A 23800-nucleotide genomic window follows, 5' to 3' on the forward strand; every position below is an offset into this window, starting at 1 on the left:
ACACATATATGGATCTCACGCATGTCTGGGGAATACAGATAAAAGAATAACGTAGAAACTGCTGTCTCGTGTAGATGTGTATTGATTTTAATTTCCGTGCAGCACAGATCCGCTTAGTAGTGTTTGTGATAGCCATTTTCAAAATGAAGTTTAATTCATTTGAATTATCGATGAACATTCAGTACATTTAAATTCAAGCTGTAAGCTAATCAAAATAGAAGTAACTCAAAATTTCAAAAACATCTTCCCAGAATTAGTATTCAAACACTAGTACTACATTATCTAGGAGTAGAACACTTGCGATAGTCTGTCCAACTTCCGGTTTGAGGCGATGCCTTAGGAAAGTATATTGCTATAGCAAGCTATAGCAAACTTTCCAAAAATCAGTTGAAAAGGGCTTAACTCATCAGATTGATAAAAAACTCAAAAATAAATAGCAAAAACACTAAAGACACAGAGTACAGATCTGAGAGTTCTCGCAGTGACTGAAAGCTAGTTCATAGAAAACTAATTAACTAATAAGAAAATCATGTACATGTATCTAAGACTAAAAATGTTCTATTTTTACAGTCATGGTGGCTTCATGTATGTGGGTTAATAGAGGAACATATATTTCACAAATAAAAATATAATGCACAATTAAGATCATTCATACTAAGTCTCTTTTTAAATAATAGTAGGTTTAGAGATGACGATCTTTGAAACACAAGGCGATACTAGTAAAAATAGTTATTTAAGGATATAACTCAAACTTCCAATTGACGCTTGGTATCATGTGACTTATATAATATTTGATGTTTCTATGCTTACATTTTGCAGATCCATAAGTAGGAGAAAATTGGCAGCAGCTGACTCCAAGGTCATGACCTTCATCTATATACTTCAGACATTTCCCATGACCAAATTTAGCATCCCAGACCTGGAGGTCACCATTGCAGCTGCCCGATACTATGAAGTTACTGTCTGGTGAAAAATCACATCCTACAACTGACGCTTCATGTCCAGCAAAGGTTCTAGTTAAAATAAATCTCAAAATTCAATAAGAGGAACAGGTTCATACAAGATTGAAGGCTATTATTGGTGTTTTTTAAGGCTCTCAAACAAAACAAGGGTGCACATGCTGAAATGTTTCCCCTGCTTTATTAACCGTGATTGATTTTATGTTAAAAGTCTTAGAGATAAAGGTTTTGCTAAAAAAAAATCACATAAACGTACACCTTACAATAATTTTATACACCAAATACCGTATATCGAGGGTTTTCACATTGCCTTTTTTTCACGATTTGATGACAAAATGGGCAGGTTAAATTTTCACTGTGTACAATTTTTTCACAAAATGGGAAAATACACATGAAAAAAACACAGTATTGCATTGTTAAAAATGTAAACAACATTAAGTTAATTGACTGACAGATAATCGATTATACAAACACTACAAACTGAAATACTCAAAATTCAGAGATCACGTCATGACAACAATCAATAGATTGTCACTAATTAACATATTGTTGTGTTGTCAAAAGTAATGACATGTATAAAGATAATCCAATTTAATTTTTATGAAAACAGAGGTCCTAATTAGATATGCACATTCTGGTGATATGTCGATCAACTGATTCTATAAATAATGTTATATCACTTTTAAGGTGAAAAGAGTTTACATATCAATTTCCGTGTATACTCAATAATTATCAAAATTAAAGAACCTTAGTGAGCGCGCTCACATACCCCACGTCCCCACATTGTCATTGGAGAAATATAATAAGTGTAAGAAAAAAAAATTGAATCATAATTTCCTGTCAATATGCACACCTACATAGTATGTCCTTATTATCTACACAGTTTCATGAAATTCTGTTGTGTGGTTTCAGAGGAGTTGCGATGACAAGCTGTTCCAGTAGTATATTAAAGCAAATAAGTTCAAAGGGGCGCAACTCCTAGAAAAAATTGAATGGTAATTTCCTGTCGATATGCACATCTACATAGTATGTCCTTATTATCTACAAAGTTTCATGAAATTCTGTGGTGTGGTTTCAGAGGAGTTGCAATGACACACTGTTGCAGTAGTACATTGAAGCAAATAAGTTCAAAGGAGCGTAACTCCTAGAAAAAAAATTGAATCGTAATTTCCTGTCGATATGCACATCAACATAGTATGTCCTTATTATCTACAAAGTTTCATGAAATTCTGTGGTGTGGTTTCAGAGGAGTTGCGATGACAAACTGTTGCAGTAGTACATAGAAGCAAATAAGTTCAAAGGGGCGTAACTCCCAGAAAGAAAAAAATGAATCGTAATTTCCTGTCGATATGCACAACTACTTAGTATATCGTTATTATCTGAAAAGGTTTCATGAAATTCTGTTGTGTGGTTTGAGAGGAGTTGCGATGACAAGAAACAGAACTGACGGATGGACAGACAGACGGACGGACAGGACGGACATGTCAAAAACATTATACCCTCGCAAAAAATTTGCGTGGGGTTTAATAATGCATAAACAGCGAATAATCTTTGAATTTAGAGGGGGTCAAATTTTCGCGTTTCTTTACCTGCCGCGAACAAAGTGAAAATTAAACACAAGTGAAAAATCAAAGAGCTTAAGAGCTCTGAGGGAAAAGACGGCCATTGTTTCTATTTTTTTGGGGGTATCTTTTGATAGTCTTCATACAAAGAATGAGCAAAAGAACAGCCAGAACATGTAGAAAAGTTGACAATATTGAAAATAATTGTTGTTTAATGTAATTTCATTTCCTTAGTCAAGCATGCATCATGGAGTCAATTTGGACCAATGGAAGAGATTGGCACCTTCTAAATCAAAACATTTGATTAAAGTTGAAAGTTAATTATCTAATATTCAATTGAATTCTATCATTTAATAACTTCTACAATATTTTAAGTTTTTTTTGTGTACCACTGAACTGCAGGCTAGGGTCATTCTCCATTTCTTGTGACAGTGCTCTAAGATTTTTAAATGATTCCACCTTTTCAAGAAAGTGAGGACTGAAAAGTCTATTCAGTTTTAAATTTCCATTGATAAAGTTCCCAGTTACAACTCTCATCACAGGGATACATGTACATTTTTTGTACTTACAAAAATCAATCAGATTGATATAAGCTGTGTGCAGCTTGTTTCAAGATCCTACATTTTGATATATGCAAATTTCATGAATAAATATGTTTAAACTACAAAAAGCAACATTTGAAAATTTTATAATTTTTTTTACATTATGCTGGTACACAAAATTTTGTTTAAATGGAAGACTACTTATCATATAATACATTTAATAAATGTCACATTTTAAGTGTTCAGATACATTAACTTTTATTTTGGTGGATAATTACTCATCAATTGAGGTGCTCCTGAATTGGAGGAAGATTCTCAATACAGTTACAGAAAGAATGAAAAGTGTCATTTCTCTCCCAAATCTCATGTATCCCCATTGTTTACCACGAAAGTTGACCTACAAATTAAAGCATTGATGTTGGAATCATCTACAGCAAACATAATTATGTTTAAATAAACAAATACCGATTTTAAAATCGTACACGATTTCTGTGAATGATTTTAATAATGAGTAAAGGATATCCCTTCTTATACGTAGTGTGAATTCCAACCATGACGTCACTAGGTTGGATATATTTAGAATATTTCGTAATAGTAAATACTGATTTTCCGGATTGTAAAAGAAACGTAAAAAGTGAAAGGGAGAGCTCAAGATACGATAATTTCACGAGAAACAGAAGGGAAATGTGTAAAAAAAGTGTTTAAAGTCAATCTGTTCATATGTGTATCTCCTTCTCATCAATTCAGTATGCAATTTTGAGGTGTTTTTCCCAACTATAAAAACAAAATGATTGACGTGAGAAGCTTGGAAGTCTGGCCAACCAAATAGGGAATTGACGGCTTGAAGCCGTCTTTCCCCAAAAACTGATATATGATAAAGATGACTATTGCTTATAGTATCCAAGAAACAGACCAACCATGAAAACTTAACATGGACCACAGAACCATGAAAACAAGGTCAAGGTCAGATGATACATGCTAGACAGACATGTCTACCTTACTATCATTCCATACTCCAAATATAGTCAACCTATTGCTTTTTGTAACTAAGAAACAGACAGAACCAGGATATCTTAACATTGACCAATGAACCATGAAAATTAGGCCAAGGTCAAATGAACCCTGCCAGTCAGACATGTACACCATTCAATCATTCCAAAATAGCCTGATATCTTCATTGGCATTGAAACAGTAACTTGGAGGCCTTTATGGATTATCATACAATACTGAGTAGCAGCTTTTTTCCTTGGAGGAATCATTGCAATCAGGATTTAGTACAAAATGTAGCTGCTAACCAAAAAATGCAATTTCTGACCAAAAAACTTGTTGAAAATGTCTGATCTTAGTAAATCTAAAAATTTAAAATTGACCAAAACAAGAGGCTGTCGAGTGACAGCAAACCGGATTTTCCTGCAGAGGTCGAAACCTGAACAGTTGAGCAAGTATGGACACAACATTTAAGCTTAAAACAGCTCTGAATTTGGATTGTGATTGAATATCTAAAATAGATTATTATCTAATTAATAATGAAAATGATATTTGCAAATCTGAACCCCAAACAGGATCATGTAAAAATTGAACATTAACACACACAACAAAAATAAAATACCACATAACAACTGCGACATCTACCTTCATAACACACATGACTTAAAAAAAAATAGTTATAAAGAAATTTTGATGTTATCATGTGTTCATGGAATAAGTTTGAGTTATTTCCCTTTGAACAGAAATATGGTTTAACATAGTACACTTACATTAGATATGATTAATAGTTCTCTAAAATTAGATATGATGTAACACAATGTATATCTATTTTCAAATTATATTCAAATATAATTAATAGTTCCAAATATTTTTCTTTCATTTGTGACAAACTAATTCAGATCTGCAACTTATAGATCTATGGTCAATGTCAACAACTTTAAATGTAATGAAATATAAAAATAGATTATTATCTAATTAAAGGAGATCACTTCATAAAAAAATATATATATATATATAGCATTTAGAAAATTAGTTTATACAGAATAAGAAACAAACCTACCACAAAATTCTTCAAACAATTTACCAAAGAAAAGAAAAAAAAAATGCAAAATGTCATTTATCATTAATATAAATTATAATGTCTTTTAAAAATCTTTTAAAAAATGAGTTATTTCCCTTTGTACAGAAATGGATTAATTCATCAAAAATTGAATTCTTTGGAAAGGGCTATAACTGAACAACGAGAAAAACTAAAATCGTGAAAATTGAACTTGACCTTCATTTAGTCACAGGAAACAATATATTTAAATTTGAAAAAAATTCTTCAAAGGGTTTTCATGTAAATGAACGGTGGCAGCCGGCCGCCCACCCGCCGTACATCCCCAAATCAACAACCAAGTTTTACTTCGAAAATCCGGTTAAAATGGGTAATGACCACTCACAACGGTGACCCTTTGATGTGGATTCTATCCCTTAGATATATTGGTCATAGCTTTTTCAGTTAAAACATATCATAGTTGCGACATGATCTCCAAAATATTATCTACCATTTACTTTTTATCTAACTCTAACTGTTTCTGAGTTTATCCCAGAAGGAACATTTCCCACCTATCAATTTTTATCTACCTGTAATTTTTTTTGTGTTTAACCCATAATAAGGTTTTGATTTTTATGGAGATAACTCTGTATGGAAAATACTTCGGTCTACTGAAGATCATTTTGATATGTCCCTTAATTACTTTAATCTTTAAAAAGGTTTTGAACAGTGTCTGAAATTTAAAAACAAAATAAATAGCAATAACCGTTAAGAAACACAGCTAAGGGTTCCAAATGACAACGTGAAAGAATAAATGGTAAAATGCAGGTAAAAAACCCTTCAAATTCAAAATCAAGTTATTTTCACACTGTCTGGCTTATAAAATTATAAGCCTGGTATCTTTGATGAGTTTTTATACGACCGCAAAAAAATTTGCAGTAGTATATTGGTATCACGTTGTCGTTGTCCGAAGACATTTGGTTTCCGGACAATAACTTTAGCATTAGTACATGTAAACAGAAATCTATGAAATTTAAACATAAGGTTTATAACCACAAAAGGAAGGTTGGGTTGATTTTGGGGGTTATGGTCCCAACAGTTTAGGAATGAGGGGCCAAAAAGAGGCCCAAATAAGCATTTTTCTAACTTGTGGAACAGTGTATGGATCTCTCTGAAATTATACCACAAGTTTCCACACCACAAAGGGATGGTAAGGATTGGCTTTGGGGCGTTATGGCTCAAACCGTTTAGGAATTAGGGGCAAAAAAGTGAGAAAAAACAAGGGTGTCCTGGGTAATGGACAATTACTTAAGTACAAATTACAGTGTAAGGGAGGTAATTCAAACACAACTTTGAATTACCTCCCTTACACTGCTTTTAAATTATGTATAAAGAATTTTTGTATTGTCTTGAGGTGATTAGCTGTCAATTCATTTTCAGAAGTTACTATTTTAATAATTTAAAAAATGCTGATTAAGGTAAATTAATTTTAGCTATGATTATGTATGTCATTTTCTATTTTAAGACTTTTATGATGTACAATGTATTTAAATGGGTTATTATGGTTGCAAACTCCATTGGAAATTTGAATTGAAATTATCATGACCATGACTGAGGGAAAGAATTTGTGGTGGGGGGTGGGGGGGACAATTTTTCTCCTCATGATTTCAGAAATCAAAAAGAAAATCCTTCAAATTTTTTTTTTTTTTTGAAAGGGGGGGGGGGTAGGTCAATTTGCAACAGCATAGTGTATTGCACAAAAAGCAAAAAATTGAATATAAATTCAAATCATATAACCAATTCTAAGTTCTTTGACTACAGTTATTCTGTGTCAGAAACCTATTGTGTGTCAAATATTGAATTACAATCCAAATTCAGACCTGTATCAAGCGCGAATGTTGTGTCCATTTTTGCCCCAACTTTTCAGGGTTGGACCTCTGCGGTCGTATCCAGATGTGCTCGGCGAAGCAATTTATTTATATGTATATACCTGATTAATTTTTTACTTGACACTTCCCACATACATAATAATTCATCATCTGATCCAGTTAAAATGTACATTGAGTTTGGAGAAAACCGACAGACTCGTATACTATTCTGACTCTCATGATGTAACACAGCACTCTTTTTACCAGTCTTTACATCCCATAAAATCAATTTGCCATCAGTTGAACATGTAGCAAGGGTGGTTCCAAAGGGAGAAAATGTGCAGCAATGCACATAATACTGATGTCCACACAAGGGTGAATGTTTGTGTTCTGAAAAATCATCTGTATTCCATAATCGTGCAGTTTTATCTGCTGAAGCTGTGGCTAGTAAATCTCCATTAGAGAATGCCACACAGTTTACATCTGATGAATGAGCTCCTAGTGTGTGATACAAGCTTGTCACAAGCTTGTTTGACATCATCAAACATTTCTGGAAGAAAAAGAAGATGTAAATAATATATTTGTATGATAAAAATCTTCAAATATTAGGGCCAATTGCTAGATACATTGTGACCCTTCTGTTCACTTTTTCAACAACAGTGGCTATGATTGTACATAGATCAAATTGCTGGAAATATATACAAACAACTTGCCCTTGAGTTTGAAACATTTGGTCCAGTAAGTTGCATGGCATTTTGGTCCAGGTGAGCTAAAAAAATGCTTTTTCCAAAAATGTCCAAACAACACCTAACTCATAAACTATTTATATAAATATTAGTCATAAAGTCTGGATTTTACTTAACTGGCTCAAAGGGCTATTCCTTCTACCATGTCTACTTGGCTTCCATCGTTGTCTTGTCTGTAGACTTTTAAAAAAATATCATTCCTTAATACCACTGGGTCACTCAAAACCAAAAAACTTAATTCAAAATCATTAAAGAGAATGCATGTGTGTATAATTCAATTTAGTGTCAACCCTTCCTGCTGGTCACCTGGCCAGCATGGCAGCCATTCTCAAAATTGGCATATGGAGTACTCAGTAGAACAGAAAATATGGTAGATTTTTTCATGGCTTTACATGTACTTGTAAATATGAAATCCAATTTGAAAACTGGACCCAAAATTAAAAATCTAAATACACGGTCAGATTTGGCATAACAAATAAATAAATGTGGTCAAAGATTTTACAAATCTAATGCGCCATACTATGCAATTAAAGATTACTTCTTGAAATTTTTCAATATTTGAAATTTGAAAAAAAAAAAATATTTGAAGAATAATTCTTTTTAATTTCTGAAATCTGAAATGAGAAAAAATTGACCCCCCACAATTTCTTTTTACCCCCCACCTTTTACCCCCTTTCTTTCCCTCAAAATAGGGTCATAATCTCAATTCAAATTTCCAATGGAATTTGCAACCATAATTTCCCATTTAAATTTACCATATGGGTTTTTGCCCCTTTTTTGGCCCCTAATTCCTAAAATTTTGAGGCAATTACCCCCAAAATCAATCCCAGCATTCCCTTTGTGATATGCAACCTTGTGGTACAATGTCAGAGAGATCCATACACTAACACACAAGTTATGTCTGGAAGTTACAAAAATGCTTATTTTTGGCCCCTTTTTCCTTAAATTTAATCTATTTTATAATAGAATCTAAAATATGGTGTCAAATCTTTCATATGGATTTTTTTGTAAAAAAAAAAGATGCAACATTTGCAGATATTTTTACTGTTCTTCCTTTATAAATATGCATTTCTTTAAACGTAATTAAAAGCAGTGCAAGAGAAGTAATCAAAACGTTGTATGTCGATTACCTCCCTTACACTGTTTTAAATTGTCTTAATTGTTCATTAACCATTACTTTATGCATAATTTAAAAGCAGTGGGGGAGTAATACAAATGATGTATTTGATTTATCTCTCTTACACTGCTTTAAATTATGTTTTGTACTAAAGTATTTGTCCATATAAAAATGCTTGTTTTTTGTCCCTTTTTTGGCCCCTAATTCCTAAAATTTTGAGGCAATTACCCCCCAAATCAATCCCAGCATTCCCTTTGTGATATGCAACCTTGTGGTACAATGTCAGAGAGATCCATACATTATGTCTGGAAGTTACAAAAATGCTTATTTTTGGCCCCTTTTTCCTTAACTGTTGGTACCATAACCCCCAAAATCAATCCCAACCTTCCTTTTGTGGTATTGAACCTTATGGTAAAATTTCATAGAGATCCATTCACTTAAACTAAAGTTAGAGTGCGCAAACCAATGTGTCTTGGACGACGACGACGACGACACCAACTTCATACCAATATTCGATCGCAAAATTTGTTTGCGGTCGTATAAAAAATATCTATATATTATATATATAAAAAAATTTGCGGAAGCAGATTTAACATTGTTGTGCTGATATTTAGAGTAATTATGAATAATATATGTTTTCAGCCATGTATCACCTTCACTGGTGATCCAATGGATGGATCTGTCCTAGAGTTGTCACTTGTTTAGACGTATTTATCAAATTAATTATTTCTGTGACTGTATCATACAACCTTTAGTACAGATAACTTACATGCAGCTAATCTGCAATCAATTCCATCCTCATGCCTAATATATCATGTACAATGTACTGTGTTACAACTCTAGATTCTACTGACGAGGAAAGGTAACACTAGGCCACTGAAAACTGAATTTTAGTTCAGTCTAGGTGGCCTAGTGGTCTAGAGCGTTGGACACAGTGCAGGTGGTGATGTCTCGATATCCCAATAGCATGAGGTCTAATCCTGGCGAGGGAAGAACAAAAATTTGCTTTAACATTGTTGTGCTGATATTTAGAGTTATTATATATATATATATATATTCTTCACTTTTTTTGGTCTTTAGGAAAATGTTGTTTGTGCTGTATTTAGACCCCTCCACCAAGAAATTTGTTTTGCATGCACACATATAAAAATTGCAGTTTTTATTCAACGCAATCATAGGTTTGAACGTTGTTTTCAATTTAGACTTGTTTATATTTTTTCGTTTGGGCTTGTATTATATTTGCCTTCGGGTTTATATGATCCGTTCATCCTATTTCGACTCTTCAAAATTCAAGAGTGTATCCTAAATTGAGGTAAATGACTATCTATATATATAGGATCATTCAGGTGTGCTCAGTGGTATTTTTAAGGTGTTTGTTAATGTATGGCCTTGGTGTACAGTGGTGATTGAAAAGACCAACTTTTTAGTTTGGCAGTGTTGTTGGATAACTCATTAACTGTCACATACATTCCTTTTTTCAGAAGATATTAAAAAGCATTAAAAGATTAAACATGTTACAGTTTTCTTTTTTTTTATCACAACTTGGGGTTTTGCTGATGATTTGAAAATTATATTGATTAATCAGAGGCAATAACTGTTGACAAGGATTTGTATTACAGTATACATGTAGTACAAATCCTTGCTGTTGAGGATACAATAAGATGATCTGATGACATGATTACTCCTGAGAAACGGGGGGATACTCGTTAGAAGGTAGAGCAATGGGTTCATGTGCCAAGGGGTCCAGGTTCTACCAACCGCTGGACGGTGATAATTTTGGAAAGAAACGAACGTCATGCTCTGTCAAAAATAACAATTTCATAAAACTTGTCGTCAAAATATATCATCGCTACTGCAACAATAAATAGTTTTCCCTTGTTCTTACATGATTATGTCTTTCTGTTTATTAACTTCTATTAATATCAACTGTAATTACTAGGCATTGCAAAATCGATCTAAGCAAGGGAGATCATACATCTAAACAAAACATCACATGAATCCGCCATTTTAGAAATTATGACGTCATTATCATGTGACAGACACCTGTCAAAGCGGGTATCTTCAAGCCCGAAAGACGGCAAAGAAAAGCTTTTGAACAGTTTGTGAATAACGCATTGAAATATTTCTTCTTTGTTATTTCAAATGAAATGAACTGCAAACTATTGAATGTTTGATAAAGAAAATAATTGAAAGTTATGAAGACTTTAACCTGTTTACTATTTACATTGTCATTCAATACGAGTCTGTATTATTTTAATAACACAATTAATTTACCGTGATGATTTATATGTTTATTGTTTCTGTTATTGATTAAAGAACCTGGCAAAGGAAATTTTTGTAGTTGCCCGGCTTTTGAAATAAAATTTCCACTATGATCGCGTGTGTATTAATTTGCATCTGATTCAAATCGAAGATCAAATAATGTCTCTGATCATATCGACAATTCTGTATATCCAAGATATTACCGCATTACAAGTTAATGTAAAAATTAATAACAAGGGCTCCAAATATTGACATAAAACTGATAAAATTTAACAGTAAATCAAAAAGATCACCCCTTATCTCAGTAATGGAACGATCGATCTTCTATGTTGAACAGTGGCCAAGGGATCTTTACAACTGAACTATTTCGATTAACTTTCTAAAGGTAACTATAAATATGACGGCGGAAGACTGAAAAAAGCGTCAAGTAACCTTGGTTACGTGGAAAAAAATGGCAACTACGGACACGGACAGTGTCCATGATCACATGACCAGGCTACGGATGAAAATGGTCAATCAAGTAAGTGATGTATTTTGATATTTTTTTTATTCCCTTTTAACTTTTCCGGAAAAAGTTTTAATGAGACCTTCCCATTTTCTTGTAATATTTATGCTATAGGAATGATGTGCTTTCAGTTTAATAAGTTTTATCTGGGACTAATACATTTAAGGGACTTGAAAAGTTCTTAAACTAAATGTTTCAGCGTCCCGGAGTTAGTAATTTACTTTTAACTTTTTTTTATTAGTCCCAGGGTTTATGTCGTGTGTTTATCACATTTATGTCGTTTAAAGCTCTCTAGAGCTTATATGTGGTATTGTTATATGTATATCCGACATTGAATAAATCTTTCAAGTTATGCCTTAATTATTATATATACATATATATACATGCGTATTTATGATTCTTATGCTATCAACACACATAACAATGCTATTCAGTACATATATATGTTTCTGATAAGAATTAACTGTACGCATTTCATACTAACCGTGCGACTGTTCGTGGTTTTTTTTTGGGGGGGGGGAGGGAGGGACTCATTTTAATTCCCTGATTTTGCAGAGAATTATATAGACGTGTATCATCTGTCTCTTGTTTTTCAGGGCAATCATTATCTTAACTAAGAACCAATACTTTAAAACTTCAACATTCCTTAATGAATTTGGGTTGAGGATTTACATGTACTGATGACAGTTTTTGGATATAACCAGATACATATGATAGCTTAGGGTTATACCAGAAACCTTTACGAGTCCTCATCACTCGATAATGTAACTCATCAACGGATATTTACAAGAGTAACACGACTGAGAGTAACAAGACGATGTGGGGGAGGATCTATTGACTCTATCTGAGAAACTTAGTTAAACCCGTTTGTGATGGGTTTCGTTTTGCTCAATTGTTAGTATTCTGTGGGGTATTTTTTGTAGCTTTTCTTTTGGCTATGGTGTTGTCCGTCTTTCGTAGACTTGCGTTTTTTATTGTTCTTTGCTTCTTATTTTTTTCTAGAACTATAGAAATCATGGTGCTGATAGCCGAAACATTCCGGAATTTAAACGGCATTGGATCTTTCAAGCAACTAGGGTCGACTTACATACGTTTCAACATGGATAAATATACCATATTAAAAGTTAGTTTAAGTACACCATCGACCGACCTCTACATAAAACTGGAAAAATGATATCCTTTATAAGTACGATTATGATTGTGTTTATAGAATAAGCATTTAATAAAAACCTGCAATCATCAAATAGGCGGGGAGGAAATAGAAATTTTACCATTAAAATACCTTTAAATTCCCAAATGAACCTTTCATCTTCAAGCAATAGGATAATATTTACCAACTTTGAAAGCTTAAAACAAAATATTTGCATATAATGCACAACAAATGCTTAAAAAAAACATATTAATTATCGTCATTCTTCGACCAAATGGGAGCCTCAATGGCCTCTCACCTTTGTTGCACAATAAATGAACGTACAAAATACTTAAATGATTTTACGTAAATAAAAGATGTAAAATCTGTAAGTCATCTTTAGAAAAGATAAACTGTAACCAAAAACAGTTAATATGTATAGATATTGACATGGAATATCAAATAGTCTGACTTTATTGACTGAATGATAATGTATTTGTAAAGTTTTCCTTTTGAAAAAGATTGTTTAATTTAGAAGTGCTTTAATGCGTTTTATAGTCATTAAGTGTGTATTTTAAAAAGTTTGAACGTTATATTATACATGATTGATGGACTTGTTATGTTGGCCCGTCTGTCCAAGTTCGTCTCGCAAAAACACAAGTTTGTTTTAGAAATTTGTACATGCAAAATATGTGGTTTCTTCAACCCTTTCGATTTTTACGATTTTCAGATTTTCTCCCTCAAAGTTTTGAAATTCAATCGTTAATTATTCGACAAATTTAGGATCGTATAGTTTTATCACCAGTTTTCGTAAATTGATCTTTTTGAAATATGTTGACTTTTTTTTTATCACCTGGTATGGAACTTTAATTGTTGAACATTCAACAACTACGTGCAAACCTCACGTAAAACTGAAGTTTGCTTTACGAATATTTACATTTTTTTCAAATAATGGAAAAAGAAAGGGATATAATGTATCAATTTTATGAAAAAAATCATCATACAGTTGTCATGTGCGGAGCACCTGAGATCACCTCCAGTTTTGGGTGGGGTTCGTGTTGCTCAGTCTTTAGATTGTTGTCTGATTATTTTAGACTTATGAATTTGAATGTCTCTTTGGTATCTTTCGCCTCTCATTTGCAAAAATGCTTGAAATTGTAAATTTCAGCATTTTCTACTTTGTATGTCGTGTTTGAACGTTATCAACATTCATTATTTCTCATGAGTAATTAAGTTTCAATAATTTTATGAGACAAGAATTGCATTTTGTTCTCGAAATCCAAGTTTTAAACTTTTTTTTCAATTAATTGTATTTGAGACTTCTATTAATCGTGTTAACGTTTTGATGAAATATTTTTGGATGAAGATTAGGATTATGTCGTGGGACACATTTTTTAAAAATTCCAAATCTTTCATTATTAGACACAACCATTTGAATCTTTATGGAAATGTTGCCTGTTATACCTAGATATGCAGACAGTATTTAAAAATTCCAAAATGGCTGCGATTGCCATGGAAACAGGGGACAATATTACCATTTAACCCTATGAGAAAAAAAAATTAAAGTATCATCTTTCTCACAGAACATGGTAGGCCAAACCCAGTGAAACTTTAATTGTGTGTTCCCTGTCATGTGCCAATGTGGTATTTGTCTTTGGAATTTTGGAAATGGTCACCGTAACCATGGAAACAGCAAAACTGTCGAAACATTTCAAAATGCTCTAAACTTTACAGAAATGTTAACTCAAATGTGTAGATGAGCCATATATGACTGGAATTTTCAAAATGGCTACCGTTATTATGGAAACAGCAATAAAGTAATAATTGAAAATTCTCCAAACTTTCAGAAATTTAAAGAAATATGGGCAATCACTGTTTTAACTGACTGTTGTTTCCAGGCAATTGGCGGACCGAGGTGACATCCGCTATTGCTTGCAATGGCAAATCTAGTTTAATCTGCTTTCGAATATTTCCTTGTTTGGAAACAACTTGTTTATTTTTCCTTTTCTCTATTTTTCATTGGTCTAAACGTTCTATGGGCATATGTTTTAAAAAGGTTAACTTATCATGTATCATGAAAGAAAAAGGAGTTGAGAAAAAGAGAAAAAAAAAAAAACATGTAACGCACCGCTAGCAGCGTTCTGTAAATACGTTTTGTTCACTGACTGTATATATGTTTGATGAAAAAATAAAAAAAATATGTGAACTTTTGTGTATTCAGTCTCCTGTATTGATATACGACAACTTTCTGGTATGGATCCTTTGTGATCTTAAATTAGACTAGGTCTATGTTGGTTGTGATTTGAAATTGGACTAGGTCTGTTGGAATATACAAAACTGCTATTTATCTATGGTGGAGTGGAGTTACCAAAAACGTCACAAACAATCAAAAAGAACCAACAATTTTAATCATGCCAAACATACACATTTTCTAATCACGTCAAATGTCGCAGAATGAGTGATTGTGCCGACTCCTGTGATTACCTCTCGCTGCTAAGACGAGCGTTCCCCAATTGAAGAACTTTATACCAATTATTCGAAATTTGTTTCCAGAATCATTTATTGTGAAAAGATGGACATACCTTTTGAATAAAAACGACCATTAATTACGAACAGAGACAGATGAAGAATAACGTTACGCATTATCACATTTTTTTTTACCCTGACCACTAACAACCCAAGATTTACCGCAAGATTTGCTGTTTGTGATTTGTTTGATAAAGAAGATGTGACCACTTGTATTCTGCAGCATGGTAGATTTCTCTTAAGATGTGATATGTCGTAAATAAAAGAGACATCATTCTAACAAGAGAGAAAGGAAAGATAGGAATAAAAGAAGAGGAACAAAATATACACATGTGTGCGTGCGAGTTTTTAGGCAAGTGCAGTGCGATTGAAAAGTATTCTTACCATTCAATGTCAATGATTGATTTTCTTTTTAAATTTAGGGGACAACCATTTGATAATCGGTTACTACGCATGCTTATTTTTTCAGGGAGAAACTTTTCTCTTTAGTACACAATTATATCCTGCATTTTGTGTTGCAGAATTTTCATGTTCATACTGTCATGTGCAAAGATATTTATTTTCAGGTCTTATCAAAATTCTCCTGTCAGAATATTAATTATCAAAATCCTCCTGTCCCTCCCCAGAAAATTAAATGGTCGTCCCATCAAACAGCTAATAGTTTACTTTTATAAATTTTGACTTGGATGGAGAGTTGTCTCATTGGCACTCATACCACATCTTCTTATATCAATTAACGGGCACAGGAGTTTAAAAAGTTTTGACTTGAATATAAAAAGTTCCTCGAAAACGTCAGTTTGCAAGTAATTTGTTCTAGAATTTGTTTCGATGTTTACTAAACTATTGTTATGTGTCTTGAAAAAGAAAGATGAAAATAAAGTTACATGAGTGAACTTTTTTGTGGAAAATGTTAGAAATATGATTGAAATCGAGATACCCATGGTCACGATTTGATATAAGTATTTTTCTGTTAAATTATCTCCGTTATAAAAATAAGAAGATGTGGTATGATTGCCAATGCGACAACTCTCCACCTGAGACAGATGACGTAGAAGTTACATATTATATCCGTAATTTAAAAAATGATCGCAGAATATATAATAAATATCAAGCATGCAATCCTTTTTAAGAAAACAAATTAATACAACTGGATATATATAAAGTAAGATTGTTTTCCTTACACTGCACTTGCGACTAAACCTTTTCTGCAGTTGAATAGATTAATTCAAACTGCAATTTGCATTTTTACCGACTTTTATTATGAAAAGGCAAAGCCTCTGGACAATACGCGAAAGGAGAAGGTAGTTTCATTTGTCTTGAAGTTTGGTATGAAGATTACCACGAGAAATTGTAATATCGATGTCTTAAAAAGTATAACGATCACTATTTTTGATTTAGTAAGATGAAGTTAAGGTGGATATATTTCATTTGCATATTTCGAAAAATATGTAGCTTAAAATTTATAAAGGTTTGTGAATCGCATGTTGTGTTTTCGTCTTTTTTTTCTTTTTACCGTGGTGTTGTTGGTCTTTTTACGACTTTAGCCTTTTTTACCCTTTTCCTTAAATGTTTGATATGAGATTTATACTTATAAATTCGAGTAATGCCATCTTACGGTGCTTAGGCGATTAGTACCAATAAGTCTATTGAATTATGACATAAGAGTGCTTTATATCAAATGTTTATATAAATCAATATATTTGATGTTTATATAAATCAATTTATTAAATGTGTATTTGTTGATGTGGTTCATAAGTGTTTCTCGTTTCTCGTTTTTTATATAGATTAGACCGTTGGTTTTCCCGTTTGAATGGTTTTACACTAGTAATTTTTTGGGGCCCTTTATAGCTTACTGTTCGGTGTGAGCCAAGGCTCCGTGTTGAAGACCGTACTGTGACCTATAATGGTTTACTTTTATAAATTTTTACTTGGATGGAGAGTTGTCTCATTGGCACTCATACCACATCTTCTTATGTCTATATAAGTCAATTGCAAAAGGGTAGTAAAATGCCGAAAAAAAATCCCGAACTTAACAGGACTTCTGGAAGCATATTAGAAAACTACAATTGAACAAAGTATACCGTTTACACCTAAAGGCAATACCACTATCTTTGTATTAAAATAAAATCTTTTATTGTTTAGCAGAACTTTATTGTCTGTTAACTAAGAGTGAAGCTGTATGCCACAGTAGTGTACATAATGCCTTTATTGGTGAGTTTAGAGAACAATTTAGAGGTAGATTATTACTTATATTAAAACATAAGAAATAATATATGGATACGGAAATGGACAATTTTTTTTATAACATGATAACAATAACAACAATAATAATAAAACAACACATCCTTAAAACAACCTTGTTTGAGCCCCTTTTTGGAGCCTTTTGTTGGTTTAAATGAACCTTTGAATGAAATTGAATTTTAATGCGTAGTATATAACCAAACGTATCTTTGTATCTTAAGAAAGGGAATTCATCTTTATTTAAAATATGACGGTATTATTTGTACATTTATTGTATGCATGTCATGGTGAATAGTCTAAAATACATACAAGAATAGTTTGTAATGTAAATAAATGAGAAGAAAGTATTGAACAATGAGAGAGTCCTTTGAAGTATTACTATAAAGAAATAAACTTAGATTTGGTTAACATGAATAAATATCCAGATAACGAAGAAACAGATGACTAAAGAAAATATCCGAATAATACAGTCTGCATAATACGCAGCAGCGGACATGAAAAGTGGGAAGAGGGATAATTACCAAAATGTCTATGATATATTACTACAAAATTAGAATCATAATATTCTCATTTGAAAATAGTTTATGAAATATTAGGATGGGGGAAGCTTAAAGTCCTCATCCACACTTTTAGAAGAAGGATGAATATATTGTAGCTGTACTTTATTTTTAATAGATACAAAAATCAAATAAGAATATAGTAGTATGACTCTCACATATTTCTTTCGTTGTGCATAATTGAGGATTCCCTTAATAAGTGCCCAAAAGGGTAAGATAACCAGCATGGGTTCGTATTAGTTATAAAAAAAAGGTCGAAGTAATAAGCCATACGCTTCAAACATTTTACCGCATAGAAGTTGTACAATAGATTAAAGTCGTCGAAAAACAACAGATCACCAGATAGTGATAAAGCACCATTTGATTAGGTCTGCAATGTATTTTCCGCGCTCGTACAGAAAAGTGAGCCTGATATCTCATATTGTTTAATCCAAAGGTCTTTTATCACATGGCGGGTGACATGAGAAGAATTTTAATCGGGCAAAGGATTAAATTCAAGGGTATAGCCCTCAAATAACGGGTGACTTTAGAAGTATATACAAATAATATTACTAATGGAATGTAATTTGATATTACGTATCCTTAACAAGTTAAAACACAACATAACAGGAAGGTCCATCCTGAAATATTGACCGAGTATTGATAGTTTACGGCTAAATACAGAATCAATATGAACACCACCCAGCAACTAATGCTACATTTGACAGTTCGAGAAGTGTATAAATTCAACTGAGAACATGCATATCGATTTCATATGTAGAGCTATGCTTTACGCGCCTTAAATATCATGATATGCTCCCATTTTGATGCAGTACACCTGCCATCACCACTGTCACAACACGATCACCAACAGCCATAACTCTCATTCGAGCAGAAATCATTCCGCCTCTTCCTCTTTTAAAAATTTTAACAGAAAAAATGAACTGAATGACAGAGAAATGAGCACTATTGTGCCGCGACCTGAAAATAACTAATAGACTCATATGAACTGAATGACAGAGAAATGAGCACTATTGTGCCGCGACCTGAAAATAACTAATAGACTCAAAAAAACAAGGAGTGAAGACTTCCATACAGTTGAATATTAATAAACACACAAAATAACACATAGTTACCCTCCTCTTAAAAAATGGACGAGGAATTTGGAAAAAAATATGGTTGGGATGTTGAAATATTCCTCGATATCAGAGAAAATGTCTACACTGTAATCTATGAGATGATGAAAGGCGTTTTTTTTTTAATTGGGATCAGAAAAATACCACCACAAGTAAATAGATTAGGGTTCTACATTAAATAATCATTAGAGCTGAGGACAAGGGACTTTTCAATACTTACTAGGTTAGTGTGGTTGTGTGTGTGAATTTCATTTATATTGTGTACTTATTTTGCATGTATTATTACTTGTCAGAAACTTAATATATGAAGTTTTTTGGCATGCAGTAAACATTTGATTTTTCTTTTGGAATATACTAATATGGTGCCGTTCTGTCAATCAATATATCTATCTGATAGTGAAGGAATTCATTTTGTATTGGGGACCAGTTTTGATTTGACCATAAATAATTTTAGGATTGTTCAGGTGATCTTGTTTGTTGTCACAGACGTGAAAATCAACTCATGAATTGATGACGGGCTACTATCAATAACGATACTGTATAATTTGGACATAAAATGTTATAATTCAATGTTTACTCGCATGCGCTATTTAAAACTATGAACTATGGTTTGAATGTCGAATGGTCTGAATTATCAGCTGAGGAGTGATTCAGGCAAAGTAAAACTGGCCAATTCATACCAGAAATGTTTTTTGTTGGGGGGGGGGGGGGGCAGCAAGCCACAGCCAATATGAAAACACCAAGCCCAACGTTAAAAGACGAAAAGAAAAAAAACAACACAATCAACAGTCAACAAAATACTACCCAGAAAACTAAAGATCGAGCAACACTAATCTCACCAACAAAATCAGGCTGAACTCAGGTTATCCGGAGAGGTTAGTAGTTCCTGCACCATTAGCGGGAGAATAAGAAAAAAGTGAAAATATGTGACAATCGTACAAACTTGCAGAATTATAATAGATGCTTAATTATTTTAGCTGTTTGGCCCTTAATAAAAAAAAAACTTGGTTTACTCAAATGTTGGATATGTCACGACATCACGACTTTTTATAAATATATACTTTGAATTCACAGGCACTTGTTTCTGAAACAAAATTACCTATATACTTTAATATATATAGCACTTGTCTCTGAAAAAAATTCAAACGATGTACAAAACAACTTACGAAAAACAAATATGATCAACCAATGACAACCACTGAATTACAGGGTCTTGACTTGGGACAGGCACATATAGAATGTGCAAGTGTACAATCCTCTCCTTGGTTCAATGCTGACCTAGCAACAGGTGAAAATGAATATTCCATTCATCAACCCTCCCTCATACACACACCATCTCAATGTACCAAAAAAACCTCGAAAAGGTCGTTTCCTAAAACATTTCAAAAGAATTTCACTAAAGTTTATGTAGTTTATCAGATATTCATTGTAATGTATTATAAAAAGTGGCATTGTATTATCATTTATATTGTTTTTCTATTTATCAATAAAAAGTTTGAAGAATAAAAAATAAATCAAGTACAATCTAGAATCATACTGACTATAGTGTTAAGTAACATCCTAGATCCTTCTAAAAATCTAGTACAATCCAGAATCATACTGACTATTGTTTTCAGTAACATCCTAGATCCTTCTCAAAATTTATTACAATACAGAATTCTAATACAAATCTGGATATACCAATTTCTATGAGTAGATATCAAAATTTTGATTTGGACTGGATTTTAATGAGTATAAATAAGAATTCTGATTTCTACTAGTAGATATTGGATATCCGGTTTGTACTAGGAGGATTCTGGATCCTACTGAACTCCAATCTTTACTGTTACATGTTCATTGCTATTCAGTAGTTCCTAACTTTATTTTGACAGAGATTATAATGATTGGGTTCATTATAATATTCTGTTTATTAACCACAGAATGCTCTGCAGGAGATGAACAAATTATAATTTGAATTTAAATTTACATTGATTTTTTTTTAATGCGTCATATCCAGTACATATCATTGTTTTTTTAAGCATTTGTTGACTTTATTGGCTCATCGATAAAGATCGAGTCTTTAATGTTAAATTATGCAATGCATATTTATTTCTCAAAAGATTATTAAATGTTTCACAGTTCATCAACTAGTGTTATTCTTTATTTCATATAAAAAATGTTTTATCAACTTGACTTTTGCATGTTAAATTTAATTACAAAATGACATCATTCTATTAGCTTGAATGCTGCCTCTCTTTTTGAAACAATTTACACGCTTAATAAAGGCTTGAATGTATTCAAAATACAATGAAAGGTAGTGTTTGTAGATGACATTGCTCAAAATACCACCGTCTGTAAAAAAAGAATCTTTTCGGGTTTCTATAGGTTAAATAATTTAAATGAAGTAAACAAATCAGATTGGAAAAAGAGGCAAGGTATATTTTTTTCTAAAGCTAGAAAAAACTAAGAAAGAGATAATACGAGCGGATTGTGAAAGGCTAAATATCACGAATCTCAATGCCACAGTCATGATGAAATAATTAAATGTCTACAGTTTAGTGAAGACAAAAAATATGTATTTATACATTCAAAAGAGTTAGTTTCACAAATATTGTGATTTAATTTTCTTCTATTGTAAACAAGTATCAGTGATTTTGATATGAACCAAGGAAAGAGATGTCTTTTCGACAAGTGTTTTACACTGTTTTTAACATGGATGTTTTCTCTCTCTTTGTCTATTAACTACAACTTATAAGTTATACTAGAGATACTTCGAGCCACAGCCATCCCCGGGTGAACAATGGGTATAGTTCTTTACATTGCAGTTAAATTATCACGCTATAATTGAATTCGTTCATACACACCACTAAAAGCCATCTAATCACCATAGAGAAATTGTTTATGAATAACGTTCCTTGGTGACTATTTAACACTGCAAATTGCGTGATTGCCAGTGAGACAGCAATGAAAAAAAAATACAAAGGAAGGACAAGGGTGCAAACAACTACAGTCCACCGCACGGCCTTCAAGCTTATTTCCTAATTGCACTTGAAATCGCTGTTATGAATTGTATTGTGTTAAATTGATTTTTTTTCTTCAAAATAATAATAATTATTTCTATAATCATATGTCTACCTTAAGATTGATTTATTTTATACAGAAAATTGCAAATGAAAGAGAAAAGTTGAATAGACCTAGCTCGACAGAAAGTAAGTCAAATTTGTCAAAATAGTTAAAACATAGTTAATTTATGCAATATGAAAGCCTTCGTGGGAATATTTGGTAATCATAATAATTTATGTTCCCCTCCGCGAAGATGGTCGGGGGATTTGGAAATGTTGATATCTCAGTGCCCGTCTGTTCGTCCGTCCAACATAGTAAGCGTTCACACATGATTTAAAAAATGGGGAGTTATGCCCTTGAAAAGGTAAATAGCTTGGAAATAGAAATTGTAAGCGCTCTCGTGCCAGCATCTTTGAAGTTTGATATAAAATGTCAAAAAATCATATACAATATATTTGGTTAGTTGGGAAGTCGATCATATTTGTGGACCTTATATTCCCTTGGAATTATAAATAATATGGAAAATCAACGTTGTAAGATCTCTGGCATTTTCATTTGAGATTAATGACATTTATGTCATAAGTAGTATATCAGATGCATTGCAAAATCAACATTGATCGATTATTTTAAGTGGTAAGAAACTTCCAGTACTCTGCTCTCGGGTTACTCCGTAGTAATATTGTTGCTACAGCAATCACAACAATGAAATGTCATTCTACTTTACGTTAAAAGGACACATACATGTAACTGTAGTGAAACTATGTATTCTTTAAGAGCATGTTGGTGCTTTGTAATAGGACAACCATTAAATATATAGTAATGTAACCAGATAATCTTATGAATATGAAGGACATGTACAGGTATTCGTCAATGAGACAGAGACACAGCTACAAACCCACATACAATGACACCCATAAACAAGTCAAATAGGAAGCATGCAGTCTTCAACAAAAGGCAAGTGTATTTAGAAAATAATTTAATCACGGATTTAATAGAGCTCTGCCATCAGGACAAAATTCTCCAAGGACAAACAACTTAGATATCATTACAGACGATCACTATCGATGTTACTAATGTTGAAAAGTCAAATCAGCAGCAGGGTTTAAATAGGTTTTTTTTGCAACCTACCTCCTTTTTTTTATCTCAATAGATTTAAGAAAAGTATACATAAAAGCATTAATACTTTGCTGGATTGCCGATTTATAGAAATATATCTATTATTCATTGCTGCATTCTGTATAACATTACATTTATTTGATGTATACCTTATATTTTATAGGTGCAAATGATGTCGATGAACAATTACGTCTTCAGCAGGCTATGTTAAGGAGACAAGAACTTCTAGACAAAATTAGGGTAAGAAAACTGTATTGTAGATTTTTTCAAACTCAAATTTGAAGGAGATTTAGCTTTACTGATTATATCGATTGTTATCTGAACGTTTTGAAAAAAATACTTTGTCAAAATTTGCTGCTGTTTACCAGGTATCAATGTTTGCATAGATGCGACAAAAGACCAAACTATTTTATTTAATCCTTGATAAATGCCCATGTTTAAATATGTAGATTTGCTTCTTATACTCAATTGTTTTACAAAATAATATTTT

General features: G+C 32.5%; 2 protein-coding genes across 5 annotated transcripts in view; one reads left to right on the top strand and one right to left on the bottom strand.

Moving 5' to 3' along the window:
- Nucleotides 1-10822, bottom strand: part of LOC127729724 (WD repeat, SAM and U-box domain-containing protein 1-like) — a 31216-nt gene extending 20394 nt beyond the window's left edge. For 2 of the 3 annotated variants that reach the window (XM_052237597.1, XM_052237595.1), the window contains exons 1-3: nucleotides 10703-10822; nucleotides 7077-7504; nucleotides 811-1013 (exon numbers count right to left, since the gene is read on the bottom strand). In XM_052237597.1, the coding sequence (XP_052093557.1) occupies nucleotides 811-1013; nucleotides 7077-7495 (622 nt within the window). In that variant the 5' untranslated portion in view covers nucleotides 7496-7504; nucleotides 10703-10822. Of the gene's footprint in view, nucleotides 1-810; nucleotides 1014-7076; nucleotides 7505-9586; nucleotides 9740-10702 lie in introns of those variants that run through there. The other variant, XM_052237596.1, reaches the window with a different exon arrangement.
- Nucleotides 10823-11058: 236 nt separating this feature from the next.
- The window catches only part of LOC127729721 (uncharacterized), a 65415-nt gene continuing 52673 nt past the window's right edge, over nucleotides 11059-23800 (top strand). Inside the window, exons 1-3 of one of the 2 annotated variants that reach the window (XM_052237589.1) lie at nucleotides 11059-11599; nucleotides 22292-22340; nucleotides 23474-23550. In XM_052237589.1, coding sequence (XP_052093549.1) covers nucleotides 11531-11599; nucleotides 22292-22340; nucleotides 23474-23550 — 195 coding nt within the window. In that variant the 5' untranslated portion in view covers nucleotides 11059-11530. The remainder of the gene's footprint in view (nucleotides 11600-22291; nucleotides 22341-23473; nucleotides 23551-23800) is intronic. The other variant, XM_052237590.1, reaches the window with a different exon arrangement.

Source organism: Mytilus californianus, unplaced genomic scaffold (genome assembly GCF_021869535.1).
Source record: "Mytilus californianus isolate M0D057914Y unplaced genomic scaffold, xbMytCali1.0.p SCAF_2, whole genome shotgun sequence".
Classification (NCBI taxonomy): Eukaryota; Metazoa; Mollusca; class Bivalvia; order Mytilida; family Mytilidae; genus Mytilus; species Mytilus californianus.